The sequence below is a fragment of the Engystomops pustulosus genome, chromosome 4 (genome assembly GCF_040894005.1).
Source record: "Engystomops pustulosus chromosome 4, aEngPut4.maternal, whole genome shotgun sequence".
Classification (NCBI taxonomy): Eukaryota; Metazoa; Chordata; class Amphibia; order Anura; family Leptodactylidae; genus Engystomops; species Engystomops pustulosus.
This window is the reverse complement of record NC_092414.1, coordinates 16,214,763-16,239,806: the sequence shown is the minus strand read 5'-3', so window position 1 is coordinate 16,239,806 and position 25,044 is coordinate 16,214,763. Positions and strand designations below refer to the sequence as shown.

Here is a 25,044-nt window from a genome sequence, read left to right as displayed (position 1 = left end):
CTATCTATCTATTTATATATCTATGTCCTATCTATCTATCTATCTATCTCCTATCTATCTATCTCATATCTATCTATCCCCCATCCATTTATCTTCTGTGTAATAATACAGTAAATATGAACACTCTCCGGTTTCTCTTATGTCTATAGATATAGATGAATGTGCTCTTCCAACCGGTGGACACATATGTTCCTACCGATGTAACAACGTTCCGGGCAGTTTCCGCTGCTCCTGCCCCCTCAGCGGATACACACTGGCCCCCAATGGAAGAAACTGTCAGGGTATGTATGGAAACAAGAGTTATCAGTCCTGCCCTTATATATTATCCTAATCCTGACACCTTTATGTCATGTGACGTCTTTCACAGATGTGGATGAGTGCGTCACCGGGACTCACAACTGTAGCGGAGCTGAGACTTGTTTCAATGTACAAGGAGCGTTCAGGTGTCTGTCATTCGAGTGTCCACCCAATTACCGCAAAGCCATCGAGACGTAAGTAACATCCATCATATCTGTCATCAAAAATGAATTGTATGGAAACTGACCAGGAGTGCACAGCAGCACAGAGTCTTTAAGGAGAGGGCCTTGCTGATCTGCAGAGAGCTAAGAGCACAGCAGGGTCAGGACACACCTCCTAGACTATGAATCTGTATTTCACAGTCCTGCTGCTACTACCAACCCAATGAATCATATGGAAACTGACTAGGAGTGCACAGCAGCACAGAGTCTTTAAGGAGAGGGCCTTGCTGATCTGCAGAGAGCTAAGAGCACAGCAGTGTCAGGACACTGAATCTATATTTGACAGTCCTGCTGCTACTACCAACACGCATAAAGGTTGTGGGGCAATATATAACTCTGGCTGCAGTCAGCATGGTCACACCTGCTGACAGGTTCCCTTTAAAGTCTACGGGACATCTGTCTCATGGTAGTGGGCATGCTCGTCCGCCGATTCATTCAAACACAGGACTTAAGACCCCTCCCATTCTTAGGGAGACCAATTGGAACATCCCTTTAAAACCAGTAATCTGTTTCATGGACAGTGAAAGGAGTGGTAGTGGGCATGCTCGACCACCGATTCATTCAAGCACAGGACTTAAGACACCTCCCATCCTTAGGGAGACCAATTGGAACATCCCTTTAAGACCAGTAATCTGATTTTGTTAGGGTTTATGCTGTGTGTGCTGTGTAGTTTGTGTTGATGGTGCTGCATCTATATATATCCTATAGATTCTTTACTTGCCGAGCCACCTTCTGGAATACTTTTTAACACTTATGGGAAACCTCCAATGAAATTCCAATATTCCACTGAGTTTATCCCCATAAACTCCCCCAACAAAACTAAGAAACATTAATATCTGTAGATATTTGCTTATGTCTGGAACATATTAATGTTAATGAATGGGGCAGAGCTGCTTGGTTTTCAGTGTCTCAATTTTGGAAAAATTTACATTAAGGGGATCGGTCACCAAAATTCTAAAAAAGTTACGAAAAAGTTACACCTCATGTGATAGCCGCTGCTCCCCTGATCAATTTGCCGTTATTTTTTTCAAAATCCGTTCAACCATTAAAAAGATACGGCCTCTAGAAGTTTGTGAGTAAATTAGCGCATTCTAGGGGCGGGGCAGTAACATAGAGACACACCCCTCAGAAAAGTTCCCCGCCCTCCTAGCGAGTAGACGTTATTTCGGATGAAAACTTCTGAGGACCATATCTCTTGAACGGGTGGTCGGATCTTAATGAAACAAACAACAAATTGATCAGATGAACAGGGGCAATCGTGTAACTACAGGACCTCCTCTACTCCATTCACATCTAAAGCTTTCCCAGAATTATGCTGGTTTCCTATTATTTTATAAAATACATGAAAAAAAAAAATTGTATATGCCACACCTCATGTGATTTCCACTGTTCCCTTGATCAATTTGGAGTTTGTTTTTTCTCCATTTTGGGAGAAATTCACTTTAAGGGGACCTTTCACCAAAATTCTAAAAAAGTAACCAAAAAGTTACTCCTCATGTTATAGCTACTGTTCCCCTGATCAATTTGGCGTTTGTTTTTTCAAAATCCGTCTATCCATTACAAAGATATGGGCTCCAGAAGTTTGTAAGTGAAAATTAGCGCATTCTAGGGGCGGGGCAGTAACAGGCACACCCCTCAGAAAACTTCCCCGCCCCCCTAGCGAGTAGACGTTATTTCGGCTAAAAACTTCTGTGGACCATATCTCTTGAACGGGTGGTCGGATTTTAATGAAACAAACGTCAAATTGATCAGATGAACAGGGGCAATCGTGTGGCTTCAGGACCTCCTCTACTCCATTCACCTCTAAAGCTGTCCAAGAATCTTGATGATTTCTACTTAGCTTATAACTATAACTTATCTTATAATCTAGTTTATAGCAGAATACAAATCTCACGCCTGCCTTATGTTGGCTCAGTCTATGGCGCTTCACCTTTTATCAGAATTCTGGATGCAGCTCTGGATGTGACTAGAGAATTTGTGAAAAATATGTCAAAGAACTTAATTTTTTTTGGGATAATTTCAGTGTAAAACGTATTCCAAAGGCTTGAGGTGTGACAGGCGCTTGACAACTTGTTCTGTAGTCTCTCCTGCTCTGCTGACACGCTCGCTTCACGCGCACTAATCCTTCTCTCTTCTTGTCTCTCACTTTTCTTGCAGCCGCTGCGAGCGCTTGCCTTGTTATGACAATGAGTGCCAGAGCCAGCCCCTGAGAATTACCTATCACCACCTCTCCTTCCCCACCAACATCCCCATCCCCACCGACATTTTCCGCATGGGCCCCTCCCATGCGCTCCCTGGCGATAACATTCAGCTGTCCATTACCAGCGGGAACGAGAAAGGTTATTTCGTTACCAAAAATGTGAACTCCCACAGCGGCCTCGTGGCCGTCCAGCAGCCAATCACAGAGCCCGAGGATTTCCTCCTAACTATCCAGATGGATCTCATTCGACACGGGACCGTGAACACGTTTATAGCTAAACTGCACGTCTTTGTCACTGCCGAGCTTTGAAGCAATGTGCGCTAGTGTTTTTTTTTATTTTTTAAAATTTTTTTGCTTTTTTTTCCCTTTGTTTCAATAAAGTTGACTTTGTTGCATGCGGTTGTAGTGGGCGTGGTTTTGGGCTGTGAAAATCATCTTTCTTTATGCCATGCCTTCGTTTTACTATTTTAGAAAAATCCTTCTGGAACATCTTTTTTTAAATTTTTGATAATGCATTGTTCTGTCCCTCTGTTATTCATCCTGGAAATGTATAAATAAATTGATAACTTGTTGTTACCATTCCAATTTGTAAAAAGGGGGTTCCCCCCAAAAAGTGGTACTACCCTTTTAATTGTTTGCTGTATACTGCCCTTCTGTAATTCCTCCGGGAAATATATGAATAAATTGACAAATGGGTGCTACCATTACAGTTTACAGTACGGTGTGATCCCTCGGACCTCTGATTTGTGCTGACTTTGTGTCTGTTATTCCTCCTGGGAATGGAAAGCGCTTGTGTCATTCCTCTGTTATTCCTCCTGGGAATGGAAAGCGCTTGTGGTATTCTTCTGTTATTCCTCCTGGAAATGGAAAGCGCTTGTGTCGTTCTTCTGTTATTCCTCCTGGAAATGGAAAGCGCTTGTGTCATTCCTCTGTTATTCCTCCTGGGAATGGAAAGCTCTTGTGTCATTCTTTTGTTATTCCTCCTGGGAATGGAAAGCTCTTGTGTCATTCTTCTGTTATTCCTCCTGGAAATGGAAAGCGCTTGTGTCGTTCTTCTGTTATTCCTCCTGGAAATGGAAAGCTCTTGTGTCATTCCTCTGTTATTTCTCCTGGAAATGGAAAGCTCTTGTGGTATTCTTCTGTTATTCCTCCTGGAAATGGAAAGCGCTTGTGTCATTCTTCTGTTATTCCTCATGGAAATGGAAAGCTCTTGTGTCATTCCTCTGTTATTCCTCCTGGAAATGGAAAGCGCTTGTGTCATTCTTCCGTTAATCCTCCTGGGAATGGAAAGCGCTTGTGTCATTCTTCCGTTATTCCTCCTGGAAATGGAAAGCGCTTGTGTCATTCTTCCGTTAATCCTCCTGGAAATGGAAAGCGCTTGTGTCATTCTTCCGTTAATCCTCCTGGGAATGGAAAGCTCTAGTGTCATTCTTCTGTTATTCCTCCTGGGAATGGAAAGCTCTTGTGTCATTCCTCTGTTATTCCTACTGGGAATGGAAAGCTCTTGTGTCATTCTTCTGTTATTCCTCCTGGGAATGGAAAGCTCTAGTGTCATTCTTCTGTTATTCCTCCTGGGAATGGAAAGCGCTTGTGTCATTCTTCTGTTATTTCTCCTGGAAATGGAAAGCTCTTGTGGTATTCTTCTGTTATTCCTCCTGGAAATGGAAAGCGCTTGTGTCATTCTTCTGTTATTCCTCATGGAAATGGAAAGCTCTTGTGTCATTCCTCTGTTATTCCTCCTGGAAATGGAAAGCGCTTGTGTCATTCTTCCGTTAATCCTCCTGGGAATGGAAAGCGCTTGTGTCATTCTTCCGTTAATCCTCCTGGAAATGGAAAGCGCTTGTGTCATTCTTCCGTTAATCCTCCTGGAAATGGAAAGCGCTTGTGTCATTCTTCCGTTAATCCTCCTGGGAATGGAAAGCTCTAGTGTCATTCTTCTGTTATTCCTCCTGGGAATGGAAAGCTCTTGTGTCATTCCTCTGTTATTCCTACTGGGAATGGAAAGCTCTTGTGTCATTCTTCTGTTATTCCTCCTGGGAATGGAAAGCTCTAGTGTCATTCTTCTGTTATTCTTCCTGGGAATGGAAAGCGCTTGTGTCATTCTTCTGTTATTCCTCCTGGGAATGGGAAGCTCTTGTTGTTCTTCTGTTATTCCTCTTGGAAATTAATAAAGTAGTTGTTACCATTCCCATTTATATGTATTATGTGTGTTCTTAAAAGAAAAATCTTCAAATGAATTCCCTATGCACTGGATTTGGGATACATTTAAGATCACAGGAAGGTCCCACAGTCAAGACCCCCTGCCCTGCTCCATAGGACCTCCAGATTTTGGAAGTTTCTATTCTGCTGTGACTTCTATGAGACTCCGGACTGCGAATCGGGGTGGTCATTGATGTCAGACCCCCTCCCCCCCGTTACGTACAATTATAACCTATCCTGGGGTTATGTGGTTAATGTTTTTGTTAACCCTCTGTTATTTCTGTGGGAAATATATAACATGATTGTTTCCATTTCCAGTTGAAAGTCTGGGTTAGTGCTGTAAATTGCTACCTTATACTAACCCTCTGTTATTCCTCTGGGAAATATATTTGTTAACGTCACTAGTGAATGTGTTATTGTGCTTAGACACAAGGGTAATAGCAACACATGGTTTTATATCTATTTTCCAGGAGGAATAACAGAGGGATGTCACTACAAGTAAAACTGACACAATGCCCTATGCCCTAAAGGTCTTTGGGGGTCCTGTGCTACACCCATTGATTTGAGCGGACCACTTAGCACCAGGTTTTACCATAGATCACGGCTGTCCTTGGGCCTGACTCCAGTAAATATCATATTTTGTTGATGAACCCTCCTTTATTCCTCCTGGAAAATTAATGAATTCCCAGAATTTCTGTTTTGAAGTTGAAACATTTCGTTCTAGAATGTTCATCAGTGACTTGTCTGCCAAGAGGTGTGGCATAGACAAAAGGGGTGTGGCTTATTAGGCGTGGGGTGTGGTTTAAAGGCACACTCTGCACCAGAAATTCTGGATTATCAGATTTTCTTGTGGATTAAAGAATTTTTACTGGGGTTATCAGCAGAGGGCACGGACAGTGGGCACAATATTATTGGTGAATATAGAAAACGTCTGACTACAATGAGAACCCTATAAATGTTGTGGGGGTCTAGTAGTGGATGACCGTGTTTTAGGGGGCGCATATAATAGCGTACAATGTTACATGGACACAGAGGCAATGACTGTAGATGGTAATGTTAAGGGGTCACTGGCTCTGGATGACAAAATTATAGGGGGAACTGACCATGGATGACAATATTATGAGGGGCATTGACCCTGGATGACAAAATTATGGCGGCACTGACCCTGGATGACAATATTATGGGGGGCATTGAACCTGGATGACAGTATTATGGGAGCACTGACCATGGATGACAGTATTATGGGAGCACTGACCATGGATGACAGTATTATGGGGGCACTGACCATGGATGACAGTATTATGGGGGCACTCACCCAGGATGACAGTATTATGGGGGCACTGACCATGGATGACAGTATTATGGGGGCACTCACCCAGGATGACAGTATTATGGGGGGCATTGAACCTGGATGACAGTATTATGGGAGCACTGACCATGGTTCACAGTATTATGGGGGCACTAACCATGGATGACAGTATTATGGGGATGCTAACCCTGGATGACAATATTATGGGGGGCACCGACCATGGTTCACAGTATTATAGGGGCACTGACCATGGATGATAGTATTATGGGGGCACTGACCATGGATGATAGTATTATGGGGGCACTGACCATGGATGACAGTATTATGGGGGCACTGACCATGGATGATAGTATTATGGGGGCGCTGATCATGGACGATAGTATTATGGGGGCACTGACCATGGATGACAGTATTATGGGGGCACTCACCCAGGATGACAGTATTATGGGGGCACTGACCCTGGATGACAGTATTATGGGGGCACTGACCATGGATGACAGTATTATGGGGGCACTGACCCTGGATGACAGTATTATGGGGGCACTGACCCTGGATGACAGTATTATGGGGGCACTGACCCTGGATGACAGTATTATGAGGGGCACTGACCATGGTTGACAGTATTATGGGGACACTGACCCTGGATGACAGTATTATGGGGGCACTGACCCTGGATGACAGTATTATGAGGGCCACTGACCATGGATGACAGTATTATGGGGGCACTGACCCTGGATGACAGTATTATGGGGGCACTGACCATGGATGACAGAATTATGATGGGCACTGACCATGGATGACAGTATTATGGGGCCACTGACCATGGTTGACAGTATTATGGGGGCACTGACCATGGTTGACAGTATTATGGGGGCACTGACCATGGATGACAGTATTATGGGGGCACTGACCCTGGATGACAGTATTATGGGGGCACTGACCATGGATGACAGAATTATGATGGGCACTGACCATGGATGACAGTATTATGGGGGCACTGACCATGGTTGACAGTATTATGGGGGCACTGACCATGGTTGACAGTATTATGGGGGCACTGACCATGGTTGACAGTATTATGGGGGCACCGACCATGGATGACAGTATTATGGGGGCACTGACCCTGGATGACAGTATTATGGGGGCACCGACCATGGATGACAGTATTATGAGGCACTGACCCTGGATGACAGTATTATGGGGGGCACTGACCATGGATGACAGTATTATGGGGGCACTGACCCTGGATGACAGTATTATGAGGGGCACTGACCATGGATGACAGTATTATGAGGGGCACTGACCATGATGACAGTATTATGGGGAAATTGACCATGGATGACAGTATTATGGGGGGCACTGACCATGGATGACAGTATTATGGGGGGCACTGACCATGGATGACAGTATTATGAGGGGCACTGACCATGGATGACAGTATTATGAGGGGCACTGACCATGATGACAGTATTATGGGGAAATTGACCATGGATGACAGTATTATGGGGGGCACTGACCATAGATGACAATATCATGAGGGCACCGACCATGGATGACAATATTATGGGGGGCACTGACAATGGATGACAATATTATGGGGGGCACCGACCATAGATGACAGTATTATGGGGGCACTGACCATAGATGACAATATCATGGGGGGAATTGACCATGGATGACAGTATTATGGGGGGCACTGACAATGAATGACAATATTATGGGGGCACTGACCATGGATGACAGTATTATGAGGGGCGCTGACCATAAATGACAGTATTATGGGGGCGCTGACCATGGTTGACAGTATTATGGGGGCACGGACCATGGTTGACAGTATTATGGGGGCACTGACCCTGGATGACAGTATTATGGGGGCACTGACCATGGATGACAGTATTATGGGGGCACGGACCATGGTTGACAGTATTATGGGGGCACGGACCATGGTTGACAGTATTATGGGGGCACTGACCCTGGATGACAGTATTATGGGGGCACTGACCCTGGATGACAGTATTATGGGGGCACTGACCCTGGATGACAGTATTATGGGGGCACTGACTATGAATGACAATATTATGGGGGCACTGACCATGGATGACAGTATTATGAGGGGCACTGACCATGGATGACAGTATTATGAGGGGCACTGACCATGGATGACAGTATTATGGGGGCGCTGACCATGAATGACAGTATTATGGGGGCACGGACCATGGTTGACAGTATTATGGGGGCACTGACCATGGTTGACAGTATTATGGGGGCACTGACCATGGATGACAGTATTATGGGGGCACTGACCCTGGATGACAGTATTATGGGGGCACTGACCATGGATGACAGAATTATGATGGGCACTGACCATGGATGACAGTATTATGGGGGCACTGACCATGGTTGACAGTATTATGGGGGCACTGACCATGGTTGACAGTATTATGGGGGCACCGACCATGGATGACAGTATTATGGGGGCACTGACCCTGGATGACAGTATTATGGGGGCACCGACCATGGATGACAGTATTATGAGGCACTGACCCTGGATGACAGTATTATGGGGGGCACTGACCATGGATGACAGTATTATGGGGGCACTGACCCTGGATGACAGTATTATGAGGGGCACTGACCATGGATGACAGTATTATGAGGGGCACTGACCATGATGACAGTATTATGGGGAAATTGACCATGGATGACAGTATTATGGGGGGCACTGACCATGGATGACAGTATTATGAGGGGCACTGACCATGGATGACAGTATTATGAGGGGCACTGACCATGGATGACAGTATTATGAGGGGCACTGACCATGATGACAGTATTATGGGGAAATTGACCATGGATGACAGTATTATGGGGGGCACTGACCATAGATGACAATATCATGAGGGCACCGACCATGGATGACAATATTATGGGGGGCACTGACAATGGATGACAATATTATGGGGGGCACCGACCATAGATGACAGTATTATGGGGGCACTGACCATAGATGACAATATCATGGGGGGAATTGACCATGGATGACAGTATTATGGGGGGCACTGACAATGAATGACAATATTATGGGGGCACTGACCATGGATGACAGTATTATGAGGGGCGCTGACCATAAATGACAGTATTATGGGGGCGCTGACCATGAATGACAGTATTATGGGGGCACGGACCATGGTTGACAGTATTATGGGGGCACGGACCATGGTTGACAGTATTATGGGGGCACTGACCCTGGATGACAGTATTATGGGGGCACTGACCCTGGATGACAGTATTATGGGGGCACTGACTATGAATGACAATATTATGGGGGCACTGACCATGGATGACAGTATTATGGGGGGCGCTGACCATGAATGACAGTATTATGGGGGCGCTGACCATGAATGACAGTATTATGGGGGCACGGACCATGGTTGACAGTATTATGGGGGCACTGACCATGAATGACAGTATTATGGGGGCACTGACCATGAATGACAGTATTATGGGGGCACTGACCATGAATGACAGTATTATGGGGGCACTGACCATGGATGACAGTATTATGAGGGGCACTGACCATGAATGACAGTATTATGAGGGGCACTGACCATTAATGACAATATTATGGGGGCACTGACCATGGTTGACAGTATTATGGGGGCACTGAGTGTGGCTGGTAGTAATATTTGGGATCTGTCCTTCTCTTTTATGTTAGATACAGAGGAGACAACACCCGCTGCATAAAATCCTGCCGACCCAACGACTTCAGCTGCATAACAGATCCGGTCCACTCCATCTCCAACACCGTCCTGTCCCTGCCCACATCCCGGGAATTCAATCACGCAGAAGGTGAGTGTGTGGAAGACAGGCCATGGATTTATCCTGGGATCTTATGCTGGTGTTGTGCTCCCATGACAACACTTCCTGTCTGTATTTGGTTTTGTCTAGTTTTATGTGTATGACTGTATTATTTGGGCACTATATGACTATTATTATTATTATTTGGGCACTGTATGACTATTATTTGGGTACTGTATGACTGTATTATTTGGGCACTGTATGACTATTATTTGGGTACTGTATGACTGTATTATTATTATTTGGGTACTGTATGACTGTATTATTTGGGCACTATATGACTGTATTATTATTATTTGGGTACTGTATGACTGTATTATTTGGGCACTATATGACTGTATTATTATTATTTGGGCACTGTATGAGTGTATTATTATTATTTGGGCACTGTATGACTATTATTTGGGCACTATATGACTGTATTATTATTATTTGGGTACTGTATGACTGTATTATTTGGGCACTATATGACTGTATTATTATTATTTGGGCACTGTATGAGTGTATTATTATTATTTGGGTACTGTATGACTGTATTATTTGGGCACTATATGACTGTATTATTATTATTTGGGCACTGTATTATTATTATTTGGGCACTGTATGACTATTATTTGGGTACTGTATGACTGTATTATTTGGGCACTATATGACTGTATTATTATTATTTGGGCACTGTATGACTGTATTATGAGTATTTGGACACTGTATGCCTGTATTATTTGGGCACTGTATGAGTGTATTATTATTATTTGGGCACTGTATGACTATTATTTGGGTACTGTATGAGGGTATTACTTGGGCACTGTATGACTATTATTTGGGCACTGTATGAGTGTATTATTTGGGCACTATATGACTGTATTATTATTATTTGGGCACTGATTGACTATTATTTGGGCACTGTATGACTGTATTATTATTATTTGGGCACTGTATGCCTATATTATTTGGGCACTGTATGCCTGTATTATTTGGGCACTGTATGCCTGTATTATTTGGGCACTGTATGAGTGTATTATTTGGGCACTGTATGAGTGTATTATTTGGGCACTGTATGAGTGTATTATTTGGGCACTGTATGACTGTATTATTATTATTTGGGCACTGTATGCCTATATTATTTGGGCACTGTATGCCTGTATTATTTGGGCACTGTATGCCTGTATTATTTGGGCACTGTATGAGTGTATTATTTGGGCACTGTATGAGTGTATTATTTGGGCACTGTATGAGTGTATTATTTGGGCACTGTATGCCTGTATTATTTGGGCACTGTATGAGTGTATTATTTGGGCACTGTATGCCTGTATTATTTGGGCACTGTATGCCTGTATTATTTGGGCACTGTATGAGTGTATTATTTGGGCACTGTATGCCTATATTATTTGGGCACTGTATGCCTGTATTATTTGGGCACTGTATGCCTGTATTATTTGGGTACTGTATGCCTGTATTAGTTGGGCACTGTATGAGTGTATTATTTGGGTACTGTATGCCTGTATTATTTGGGTACTGTATGCCTGTATTAGTTGGGCACTGTATGAGTGTATTATTTGGGCACTGTATGAGTGTATTATTTGGGCACTATATGACAGTATTATTATTATTTGGGCACTGTATGACTATTATTTGGGCACTATATGACTATTATTATTTGGGCACTGTATGACTGTATTATTATTATTTGGGTACTGTATGACTGTATTATTATTATTTGGGTACTGTATGACTGTATTATTATTATTTGGGCACTGTATTATTATTATTTGGGCACTGTATGACTATTATTTGGGTACTGTATGACTGTATTATTTGGGCACTATATGACTGTATTATTATTATTTGGGCACTGTATGACTGTATTATGAGTATTTGGACACTGTATGCCTGTATTATTTGGGCACTGTATGAGTGTATTATTTGGGTACTGTTTGACTGTATTATTATTATTTGGGCACTGTATGACTATTATTTGGGTACTGTATGAGGGTATTACTTGGGCACTGTATGACTATTATTTGGGCACTGTATGAGTGTATTATTTGGGCACTATATGACTGTATTATTATTATTTGGGCACTGATTGACTATTATTTGGGCACTGTATGACTGTATTATTATTATTTGGGCACTGTATGCCTATATTATTTGGGCACTGTATGCCTGTATTATTTGGGCACTGTATGCCTGTATTATTTGGGCACTGTATGCCTGTATTATTTGGGCACTGTATGACTATTATTTGGGCACTGTATTATTAATTAGGGCTTTTGCGGCACACCAGTGGCGTATAAGCCCTGAAAGAATTGTTAATGCTGAATTATAGCTAGGACTGTTTATGCGGGGACTGTGTGAATGTATTACTCAGACACTGTCGGGCACATTTGCCAAGAACAGTGCAGTGTGTACTACGTGCAGTTACCTGTGTATAGTGCAGGGGGCGCCAGGGGGTGCATTTCTTCATGAATCTGGCACCCCCTGCACTGCTCTGACAGAGGGCACCACTTTTGTCTTGCACCTTTAACATGGGGCGTGCAACACAACTCTGTCAGACTTTGCATGATAAATCTGGTCCGACTGAGCACCGTAACGCCCCCGTTCAGTGACAAAATTTGTATCGCGTGAAGACTAGTGCAGCCGCACCATAAAAAGGTCACCAACCATCCTTATACTATATATAATGTCTTATCTCTCTGCAGAGATCATCTTCCTCCGTGCCGTGACCCCCGCATACTCCCCCGGCCCCCAGCCCGACATTATATTCCACATCATTGAGGGAAATGTAAGAGACTCCTTTGACATACAAAAACGGTACATGGATGGAACCATAGTCGGTAAGTTCTCCTCAACAGCCAATTCCACCAAAAAATTTTTAAATTTCTAGTTAAAGGGATTGTCACCCTATTGATCGCCGTAGATCTCTTACACCCTGCAGTGGCCACTGCTGGTTAAATGTAGTATTGCATAGAACCAAGGTCATGTATGTGAGCTCTAGGAGGTCCTCAGGAGCGCCAGCCACTTTACAAAACTTCAGCAACCATGAGGATAATGCCAAGATCTTCCAGACTCCTTACGTTTCTTGGGGACAGCAAGAAAGCTGGGTCACAACTTTGGCAGCATGGCTAATGATGGCATCGTAGAGAACTTGGCTGTGCACGGTGGTCTCTAAATCAAATCAAAAGACGAGGGGGCACTGTCTCCATCTGGAGAAAACAAGGTTTAATCACCGGAGGCGACAGGGCTTTTTTTTACTATGAGAACTGTCAATCTGTGGAATAGCCGAGCTCAGGCGCTGGTCACAGCAGGGACAGCAGAGAGCTCCAAGAAGGGTCTAGATGCCTTTTTACACCTAAATAACATTGATGGTTATGTTATATAGAATTTTTTCCCATAAATCTCTTCCACATCCAATCCCTTCCCTTCCTTGGTTGAACTTGATGGACGTGTCTTTTTTCAACCATATAAACTACATACAGTTCTGTAGTTCCCGTGTAGTTCCGTAGGAACCCATTAGAGGGCACCAAAATCCCCACATAATCATTTCAGTTTCTGGAGTCTATGCTCTCAGGGAGGTCAAGGAGAGGACCAAGGTCCTCCAATTGTTAGCTGCACCAAAGGCTCCAAATATAAAACCTACCCTATGCCTAACAGGAATGATATAAATCACATTCTAAAAACGGGAACACGATTTTTTAACATTAGTCCAACCCATTTTTACAAGACACACCCCTAACCTCAGGAATTTTAATTTTGAAAATAGTATATATCACCCTCTGCAGCAGACTAGATCACCGATCCATAGAGGTCCCAGACCCTGCATCTATTCACACCACAGATCCGTACAGACCAGACCTCTCATCAATACAGACCGCAGACCAGACCCCCAATCTATACATCTGAATATATAATCTAATACAAGCCACCGACTATATACAACCCCTAAATCAGACCCAACATCTACAGAGTCCCCAGAACCTGCTTCACTACAGATGGAACAACCCCATCCTTACAGACCTCAGACCAAATCCCTCATCAATATAGATGTAAGACCAGACCCCTCGATCTATAAAGGCACGATACAAGCCCCCACTTATACAACCCTTAAACCAGGCCCTCCATCTACAGAACCCTCTGATCCGGGTCTACTACAGAAACTCCCTATATACAGACCTTAGACCTATGCAGACCTAAAACAGTGCCCAGACCTGTCACCTTTTCAGTCTCCCCATCTACAAAGACACCAAACCATCCATACAGACCTCAGGCCAAACTCCCCATCTATATGGACCTTATATTATACCTCCAACTGTGTGCAGAACCTCTATCTTTACAGCCTCCGGACCACAATCCTCTGTAAGCAGACCCAAAGACTAGACCAAATGTACAAAGACCGCAGACCAGACCCTTCATCAGTGGCACCCATATGCATCCTAGTGATGAAATTTTAGATGTCCTGGCAGAGGAACCTTCACGGTCTCCACTTTTCAATGAACCTCTGGAACGTCCAAGCACTACCACCGCCATTATAATGGGGACCGTGCACTGCATAATACCCCAACTTAACTTCATATCGCCCTCAGTGTGGCAGATTTACTTACCCGGTCAATTCACGATCCAGCGGTGCGTTCTCTGCGGTGGATTCGGGTCCGGCTGGGATTCATTAAGGCAGTTCCACCAGGTGGCGCTGCTGCGCTGAAAAGCATCGGAAAGCGCTCAAGTTCACCGGCCTATTCCTAATGAAGGTAAGTGCGTGCTCCGCAACACATTTTTTGTTTTAAATGCGGCGGTTTTTCCGAATCCGTTCGGCCACGCCCCCCGATTTCCATCGCGTGCATGCCAGCGCCGATGAGCCACAATCCGATCGCGTGCGCCAAAATCCCGGGGCAATTCAGGGGAAATCGGAAATCTTCGAGTAACACGTCGGGGAAACGCGAATCGGGCCCTTAGTAAATGACCCCCAGTATCTGCTAATATGCCCGTATAGGGGCCTATGTTATATCATATGTTATGACAACATCTTAACCCTTCTACCTGCCCACCCAGGACCTTCCTAAATACTATAACCAATTGACCTGAGGGGATAAAGTTCATGTTTTGGCTACCCGGGAGGATGGAAACACGTCCTTTCTTCTCCGTCAGAGTCACATCTCTGCCTTTTAAGTAGAATAAGTGCAGACAGACGACTCTTCAGAAATGTCTCAGATCCTTATCAAGAGCTGAGAGACAATGGAGGACTCAGGGGTCTTCTTAGGGTTCCATCGGTCCACCCTTAGTGATCACATGATTACTACAGATTAGGCATCTGGTTAGGTGTCTCCTGCCTTATCAGGTTGTAAAATATTGTCGTAAGGTTTTGGAGATAGATAATCTGGACTTCTTAAAGGCATTTGACACCGTGCCACATAAAAGGTTGGTATATAAAATGAGACTGCTGGGAATAGGAGAAAATCTGTGTATCTGGGTAAGTAATTGGCTTAGTGATAGAAAACAGAGGGTGGACATTAATGGCACATTCTCAGATTGGGTTGATGTTACCAGTGGAGGCCACAGGGGTCAGTATTGGGGCCACTTCTTTTTAATATTTTTATAAATGACCTTGTAGTGGGTTTACACAAGTCAAGTTTCAATATTTGCAGATGATACTAAGCTGTGTAAAGTAATATATACTGAGGTCGATAGTTTAGCATTACAGAGGGATTTGTGGAAGCTCGAGGAGTGGGCAGAGAAATGGTTGATGAGGTTTAATGTAGATAAATGTAAAGTTATGCACTTGGGCCATGGAAACAAAAAGTATAATTATGTTCTAAACGGTCAATTACTTAGTGAAACTGGAGCTGAAAAGGACTTGGGGGTATTGGTGGATGGTAAACTTAATTTTAGTGACCAGAGCCAGGCGGCTGCTGCTAAAGCAAATAAAATAATGGGATGTATCAAGAGAGGAATAGATTCTCATGATAAAGACATAGTTTTGCAGAGTGCAGAGGAGAGCAACCAGGATTATTAGGGGAATGGGGGGATTAGAATACACTGACAGATTAAAAAATTTGGGATTATTCAGTTTAGAAAAAAGACGACTGAGGGGAGACCTCATTACAATGTACAAATACCTGAACGGACAGTACAAGGATCTCTCCAAAGATCTTTTTATACCTAGGCCTGTGACCAGGACAAGGGGGCATCCTCTACACCTAGAGGAGAGGAGGTTCTACCATCACCATAGACAGGGGGCATCCTCTACGCCTAGAGGAGAGGCGATTCTACCATCACCATAGACAAAGGTTCTTTACTGTAAGAGCAGTGAGACTATGGAACTCTCTGCCGCAGGAGGTTGTTATGGCCGACTCTATGTACATGTTCAAGAGAGGCCTGGATGCCTTTCTGGAGAGCAAAAAATATCACGGGTTATGGGGATAAAACATTTATTTAATTCTTAAAGGTTGGACTTGATGGACTTGCGTCTCCTTCCAGCCTTATATACTATGAATCGACCGGGATATTTAGACTTTTTTTTCCTTATGGAGCTCCCCTTTAAATTCAGACACATCAGCGACCTGTAAAGTCAATAGCCGCTGACACATTTGTCAGGCCGTCCCTGGAAAGCTGCAGAGGAGTCTCCGGCCGCAGAGCTGAACCTCCGATGGAAGCCGCGCCAGATGTTTGATCCCAGAAGCATTAATGCCAGACGTTGTTAAACCTATTTAACTTTGAGTGATTCCAGATAGCCGCATTGTTGTCAAGTTTAAAGAACTTTGGGTTTGCCCGGGGGCCAAAAGTATATGAATTCTGAAGCCATTTTACACGTGCCAAACCCCAAAGATACGTATACGCCTCTGAGGTTAGTACTACTCCTCATTGTGATCATAATGCTTGTACCGGGCCCAAACCTCACTCCAATTTCAGCTCCGACTTCTGTATGTACAATGTGTTGCCGATGAACTTGGTGATGTCTGCCTGGGTTTTGGCCTCCAGCTTAAAATTCACTGAGGTTTTCTATAAATTGTGTCATGTATACAAGAAAAATACGCAGAGATTTATGACTCAACTCTTCCTCGTTGTTCAAGGGAAGGTCCACCCATCAACACCAAAATTCTTTGGATACAGAGCTCCAAATTCTCTGAATAGATATAGATTTGAAAGATCAAATTCTAGCTGAAAGCAGCCACCACTAGGTGGAGCTAAATTCCTATGTATTGGACATTACAAGAAAACAATGCTCAACAAGTTCATTAGCTCACTCTGTTGGTGACCGACTAGTAGGCTCCAAATTGGGTTATCTTCTGTTGGACATACAACAAGTCCATGATTGGTACCTCACCAATCAAACTAGGGTTCCTTGGGCCCATCCTTTGTGAAGCTCTTTGGAAAGTGACCCTAGTACCTTAAGTTGTCTTCCGCTTGACATCTGGACCCTTAAAGAGAGTCTGTCCGTCTTTAAGTCCTAAGCTACATAGGTGGTGTTCGTAAGAAGCAGAATCCTACATTTGGCCACTATGTAACACAACATCTAGTTATTTGTAGCTTTAACCAGAAAAATAATCAGCTTTGAACCCATTTGAATGGTACTAAAGATCAAATTGGGTTTCACCACATAAAGCAATTCTAAGCTCCTTGTTAAATCATTTGAACAAGTTGGTTGTCTTCCGCTCCACCACCAAGGTCCATTATTGGGACTTCTGAGGTCAAAGATCAAACTGAGGTTCCATAAGCCCTCAAGAAAAACTAACTCTAGAGGCCTTCTTGTGTTGTCTTCTGCAGGACCACTAAAGCCCATTATGGTGTTATATTGTGTTTTGTTCCTTTCCAAATATGTGAGTCTCTAAAGTCATTCTATTTGGCTCACCACAGTCCAGAAGACAACCCAAGATGGCCTTTAGAATTATTTTTTCTTGAGGGCTTATGGAATCCCAGTTTGACCCATGAAAGTGACCTTAGTAGCTTGAATGTTGTGTGCTGGACCTCTTGTGTTAGAGCCAGGGCCCACCCAGAAGAAGCTCTCATGGACCAGTGTAACCGGTACGAAGAAAGACATTTTGGAAAAACACAAGCCATGTGATGCCTAGGGCCTTTTAGAGCAGAGTATATCCCTTTGGGATAGTTTGATATTATTCTTGGTCAATCTCTAGAAAAGAGACTCTAGTGGTTTCCAAATTCAGTTATCTTCTGTTGGAGAAGATTCAAAAGAAGAATCAAACTGGGTTTCCTGAGGTCCACCAGCTTTTGACATGCTCTACAAAAGCTTGGGTTGTCTTCTGGGAGACCTCTGAGCCAGGGCCAGCAAATAGTTCCTCTGGTACTATGGTGGATCAGTCCAAACTCTTCTCAAAATCATCCATTCTTCTTCCCAACCAAAATATCTTCTTTCTCTTCTGTTTTTCTTCTCCAGGTGTTGTCCGTCAAACAAAACCCATCGTGGGTCCATTCCAGACTGTCCTGAAGCTGGAGATGAATTACGTGGTTGGCGGAGTGGTATCTCACAAGAACATCGTCAACGTCCACATCTTCGTCTCCGAATTCTGGTTCTAAGTGATATCCGAATCTTCACTTTCCATCGATAGTCATATACTGAAGCCTCACATTTAGCATTCACCTTCAAGCCCAGAGGTCAAATATGGCCCTTAAGAGGCTTTTCACTTACCTCCACACTCTTGACACCTACAAGGACCAGTTAACGTTCAGTAGAATGGATCATCAGAAATACTAAATGTTCAGTGTCCTATATCGGACATCAGAAAAATGTAATAATGGTTTCGATAAATTTTTGGTACGGACTGAGCAGCTATTAAAGGGGCCGTATCATTCTCTTTTATAGGCATTAGCTGCAATACCCTAAACAGACCAGAGGGATGAGTGGCGCTGTTTTGAAAATAGCAAGACTATTAGATGCTCTGTGATCACGATTTGGGGGGGGTGCTAAATGAGCAGACCAAAATATATAGAAAGCCGTCCAATTTCTATACTATATTTTCAGGTACAATGCCCCCTATCTTTGTAGCTTCCAGTTTTAAAGGGTTGTTGCAGATTTGTTCATTGAATAACAAAAAGTTACAAAATTATGCAATGTCATTGTTTTATATCCTCACTATTTTTTAAAATGGAGCGGTCATCTAGTTTGACCCTGCAGGTAGTGTTAGGTATTGTCCCTAGATAAATGTGTAATAATAAGTTTGTGTATGCTGTTAGTAGCAGCAGGACTGTGAAAAACTAATTTATATTCCAAGATTGGATTAGGGGTGTGTCCTCACACTGCTGTGCTCTTAGCTCTCTCCTTTAAACTGCTCCAAAGCCCCTCCCTCTTAGAAAAATCTTAGAGGAGGGGCTTAAAGCAGCTTAATGCAGATATCTCACAGGACAGCAGTGGGAGGACACGCCCCAAGTACTGTCCTGAAGTATGAATCCCTATTTCACAGTCCTGCTGCTACTAACAACACACACATTAAGAGATAATTACACATCTAGTGTCGGACTAGGACTACTTAGGCCCACCAGAGACAATTAATCTGAGAGCCCACTCTTCATTATCCCCAGGCATAGACTCTAGTACCCTCCAAATTGGTTTGTTTTCTGCTGGACCTCCTGGATTTAGTATTGGGTTGAACCAGGGCCCACCGGAGGATCGTCTGGTACTCCGGTGGGCCAGTCCGACACTCTCTCTCTCTAGGGCTGTTATCTACCATCTGATAAGACTCCTTTTGACACCTCTGCTTGCTGCCAATGACTGGAAAGGCAGTCACAAAATATAGTTGCAAATCTCTTCATGATTTGACTAAAAGAAATGTTCCGAAAGTAAATTTTTATAGGCTCAAATGGACCTGGTCTGAACTTCCTGTTTCCCTCTAAACACACAGGAAATGACCACTCAGCCTACCACTGGGTGGAGCAGTGTCCCGCCCTAGACAGCGATTGGCTGAGTGATCATTACCTGTTTATGAAGAGTCAAGCGCAGAATCGGAATGAGAATGCCATGACTTCTTTAGAGGAATAAAATCGTGGACGACCCCTTTAAGCTTTATTAACATAAGAGGTGAAGATCCCTTTAAGTTTTTTTTTTTTGTGTTGAACCTAAATTTATTTTTGCTAATATTTGATGTAAATAGATTTAGTGGTGATTCATACTCGTAGCCGCCGATGTTACTACACGAGACGCTTGCTGCTTGGCACCAAATACTGGATCCATCTGCGTTATGTATACCCAGCTCTTAACCACAGATATGCACAGATATCTGCTATTATTATTGTCGTAGCTCGGTAGCAATTCATTTGAGGGTTGTATGATATTATTATGAGTATTGATGCTGCGGTTTGTTTCAGTGGTATAATAAATAGCTGTATTATTGTACAATTTTGTGTTTTTAGACCTTGTTTACAGAAACTTTACATTACAGGTGCCAGGATTATATGGAAAATGGGAGGAATTATGAAGTTCTCCACTAGAGGGAGCTTTAAAACTTATTTTTAAAATAAAACTGTATACACTAAGCTTCTTAGCTCCCCCTAGTGGTGGCTGCAAAATGTTATTATTATATTATGTCAGCTTTATATCAGAAAGTTGGTTCAAGATGAGGAGTAACAAAGTATCTGGCTGGTATGTCACTTGTAGTGCTCATTTTCTAGCAGCCTTCCCCTCTGACGTCTTTAGATCAAGTTTTGAAGTCCTCATTGTATGGGGAGACCTAGCTGCTATGACTCACTGTTCTCCCTCCCACTGGTCTGCATTGAACTTCTATGTAATCTGATCCCTCAGTGAGTTTATGTCTGGTTGGTAGCAAGATGGACCTTAGTAAAAATATTATAGGACAACACGCTGCCTGCTGCCAGTCTAAGGATGTCGTGTACATGGTTGAGGACAGTCAGTCACCCCGACCAATGATAGGAGGACACACTGCGTGTGATGATGTGGGGGGCTGGAGGCATTACTGGTGTGATGATGTAGGGAGTGATGGCATAGGACAGTCACCCCTAGTAGTGATAGGAGGACACACTGCCCCCTGCTGGTGTGATGATGTGGTGGCCATGGTATAGGACAGACAGTCACCCCTAGTAGTGATAGGATACACTGCCCTCTGCTGGTGTGATGATGTGGGAGCCATGGTATAGGACAGTCACCCCTAGCGGTGATAGGAGGACACACTGCCCTCTGCTGGTGTGATGATGTGGGAAGCCATGGTATAGGACAGTCACCCCTAGTGGTGATAGGAGGACACACTGCCCCCTGCTGGTGTGATGATGTGGGAAGCCATGGTTGAGGACAGTGAGTCACCCCAACCAATGATAGGAGGACACACTGGGGCTCATATACTAAGGGTCCCCGGACCACACTATCGTCAGATTTTCATTTTTGCGCCGCATTTACCAGGAGATTTTGGCGCACATGATCGGATTTTGGCGCATCGGCGCCGGCTTTCACGTGGCACAAATCGGGGAGCGTGCCATTGGACAACCCAATTGATTCGGACTAAGCGCAGGTTTAACTTTTAAATTGTGTCACAAGACAAGCACTTACATGCACCAGAAGGAAGTTGGTGAACCCCTACGGACCTGAGCAGGGAAGCGACACATATCGGGATCACGTTCTACGTGAATCGCGGCAAAGTGCATGATTGTCGGACAGTCCAGATCGGGGATTGCGGCACGGACGAGTAAGTAAATGTGCCCCACTGTGTGTGATGTGGGGAGCAATGGCATAGGACCCCTAGTAGTGATGGGAGGACACATTGTTCCCTGCTGGTGTGATGATGTGGGGGCCATTGTTTAGGAATGTCACCCCTAGCAGTGATAGGAGGACACCCTGCCCCCTGCTGGTGTGATGATGTGGGGAATGGTAGCATAGGACAGTCACTCATAGTAGTGATAGGAGGCCACCCTGCTGGTGTGATGATGTGGGGGCCATGGCATAGGATTGTCACCCTTAGCAGTGATAGGAGGACACACTGCCCCCTGCTGGCGTGATGATGTGGGGAGCGATAGCATAGGGCAGTCACTCCTAGTCGTGGTAGGAGGACCCATTGCTCCCTGCAGGTGTGACGTTGTGGGAGCCATGACATAGGATAGTCAGCCCCCCCCCCAGTAGTGATAGGACACACTGCCCCCTGCTGGTGCGATGATATGGGGAGTCATATAGGTCAGTCACCTCTATTAGTGATAGGAGGACACACTGCCCCCTGCTGGTGTGATGACGTGGAAGCCATGGCATAGGACAGTCACCCCTAGTAGTGATAGGAGAACACTGCCCCCTGCTGGTGTGATGATGTGGGAGCCATGGTATAGGACAGTCACCCCTAGTAGTGATAGGAGGGAACAATAGATTTTTGTGAAATCAATATATAATTTTCTGTTCTCAATGCCTTCAGTGGCCTCATCCCCCGCCTTATAGGTTGTAATGATGTTGATATAAAGGGCGCTACAATACATGACTCAGCACAACGAGGTTTTCCACTAAATATATATAACCTCCGAACCCTCCAGGTCACACGTTCTGCGGCTGCACTTATGTTTTATATAAGCTGCAGGAGAAATAGCTTCCATTCACAAATTATTGGCTTGTTGAAACACAAAATGCAAACCCTGGTTTCCAGACGAAGGTCATAAAGTCATAGCGGTCATGATGGAATGAGGACAAGCAATATATAATATATACGTGACATCATATTAACCCTGAACCATAGCATAAGGCACAAGGTATTCTGGTCCATCTCCTTGTATTATATATTCTAACTTGTTCCTGTTAAAGGGGTGTTAAATGTTGATAATGAATCCATTGACCTGGTCATATATATCGATTTGGTGGGGGTCCAACACCAAGGACCTCCAACTCGACGCTGCTGCACGGATCCTAGCACAAGTTCTTAGTTCCAGACCCAATAAGCTTAAAAGTGCTCTATGGAAATGTACAGTAAGCAGAGGTCGCATTAACGCCTCACACGCATGATAGGGCAGCATTAGTCCCAAAAATATCAAAGTACGCCTGTCAATATTTCCCCCTACAATCCTGCAAAGGAGGCAAATATTTTTCGCAGGACCACAGCGTGCGCCGGACCACTCAGCAGAACACGTAATGTGGTAGTAACAAAGCTCCTTCCACATCACAGCGTGTATGGGGCCCCTTACCATGTATTATTACCCCCTGACTGTGGGTGATCTGGGGGATCAGCCCCAGCCCGCTCTGGGGGAGTCTCGGACCAGCGTCCGCGTCAGCCTGCTCTGGGGGAGTCTCGGACCAGCGTCAGCCCCAGCCCGCTCTCGGGGGAGTCTCGGACCAGCGTCAGCCCCAGCCCGCTCTGGGGGGAGTCTCGGACCAGCGTCAGCCCCAGCCCGCTCTGGGGGGAGTCTCGGACCAGCGTCAGCCCCAGCCCGCTCTGGGGGGAGTCTCGGACCAGCGTCAGCCCCAGCCCGCTCTGGGGGGAGTCTCGGACCAGCGTCAGCCCCAGCCCGCTCTGGGGGGAGTCTCGGACCAGCGTCAGCCCCAGCCCGCTCTGGGGGGAGTCTCGGACCAGCGTCAGCCCCAGCCCGCTCTGGGGGGAGTCTCGGACCAGCGTCAGCCCCAGCCCGCTCTGGGGGGAGTCTCGGACCAGCGTCAGCCCCAGCCCGCTCTGGGGGGAGTCTCGGACCAGCGTCAGCCCCAGCCCGCTCTGGGGGGAGTCTCGGACCAGCGTCAGCCCCAGCCCGCTCTGGGGGGAGTCTCGGACCAGCGTCAGCCCCAGCCCGCTCTGGGGGGAGTCTCGGACCAGCGTCAGCCCCAGCCCGCTCTGGGGGGAGTCTCGGACCAGCGTCAGCCCCAGCCCGCTCTGGGGGGAGTCTCGGCCCAGCGTCAGCCCCAGCCCGCTCTGGGGGGGTCTAGGCCCAGTGTCAGCCCCAGCCCGCTCTGGGGGGGTCTAGGCCCAGTGTCAGCCCTAGCCCGCTCTGGGGGGCCCGTTCTGTAGGTTGAAATTTATGAGGAGGCACTAAAAGTGTTGTGCACCACTTAATACATGATATAATATTGTCTCAATTGGCTACTTAGGCACAGAAAACAAGGTGTCATACACTTTATATGACTAGGAGTTATGTATTTGTATTACTGAAAGTTTCATACTCCTCCTCAGCTAAAAAATACTCCTCAAAAATGGTGAAAATATTACTTTTCTGGAAAAATGTTAGTGCGACCTCTGGCAGTGTCACAGGTGACCCTACGATCCACATCTTGTGACCCTCTCCGTGGCGGCGGCCCTTCCTGACCTCAATTACCTCTCCATGCTCCTGCTCCCGTCCCGGCTTACCACTCCCTAGGGCACGTGCATCAACACTCCTAAAATTTAAAGGCCCAGCTGATCGGCGCTTGCCACTTCCAGGATTTCCTTAAAGGCTGGCTTCTCCCAGCATTTCCTGCCAGATCTTTGCACGCTTCCTTGCAGCTAGTTCCTGTGTGTCGACCTGCCGTTGTGACCCCGAACCTGTTCCCGATTCTGCTCTTCCGCTGCCAGCCCTGACCTGTTGCTGCCTGCCATGACCATCTGCCTGTTCCTGACCATGAGATTGCCTGCTGATTCTGTACCTTGACCTTGACTGCCACCGCGGACAAGTCACGCCTGTCAAACAGCCTGGTGGTACCACGCCGCAGCAAGACCAGACCACTTTGCGGCGGGCTCTGGTGAAGACCGGGTGCCATTTTGATTCCAGTCCAAGGTGTCGGCTTGAGTCATCGTCCATGGTGGTCCAGGGGTTTCACTAGCCTAGAAGCCTGACAGGCAGTAAGTGCTCACTACAGCACTCCCACAGGAGAAGTGACGAATTACATGTTGTTCATTCAAGTCAATTGCAGTAAATGTCCTCCAATAAAAGAAAGACACCTATGTAACCATGCTGGCTTGTTTAGGAAGGCCTAAATTTGAAGAACATAAAACTATGCATAAGTCTTCATAGAAGGATTTCTAAACATTTTCAAAACATATATTCCCTAGTGAGAAGGCTTATGAACTAGGTAC

The 25,044-nt window shown here is 45.1% G+C and overlaps 1 protein-coding gene and 1 long non-coding RNA gene across 4 annotated transcripts in view; one reads left to right on the top strand and one right to left on the bottom strand.

The window, feature by feature from the left end:
- Positions 1-20,426, top strand: part of FBLN1 (fibulin 1) — a 43,911-nt gene extending 23,485 nt beyond the window's left edge. The window contains exons 13-17 of one of the 3 annotated variants that reach the window (XM_072145304.1): positions 150-281; positions 368-491; positions 9,948-10,075; positions 12,787-12,921; positions 18,471-20,426. In XM_072145304.1, coding sequence (XP_072001405.1) covers positions 150-281; positions 368-491; positions 9,948-10,075; positions 12,787-12,921; positions 18,471-18,610 — 659 coding nt within the window. In that variant the 3' untranslated portion in view covers positions 18,611-20,426. Of the gene's footprint in view, positions 1-149; positions 282-367; positions 492-2,675; positions 3,433-9,941; positions 10,076-12,786; positions 12,922-18,470 lie in introns of those variants that run through there. The other 2 variants (XM_072145306.1, XM_072145305.1) reach the window with 2 other exon arrangements.
- LOC140126159 (uncharacterized) overlaps positions 1-25,044 on the bottom strand; it is a 60,320-nt gene that overhangs the window by 20,000 nt on the left and 15,276 nt on the right. The gene's annotated exons all lie outside the window — the stretch shown is intronic.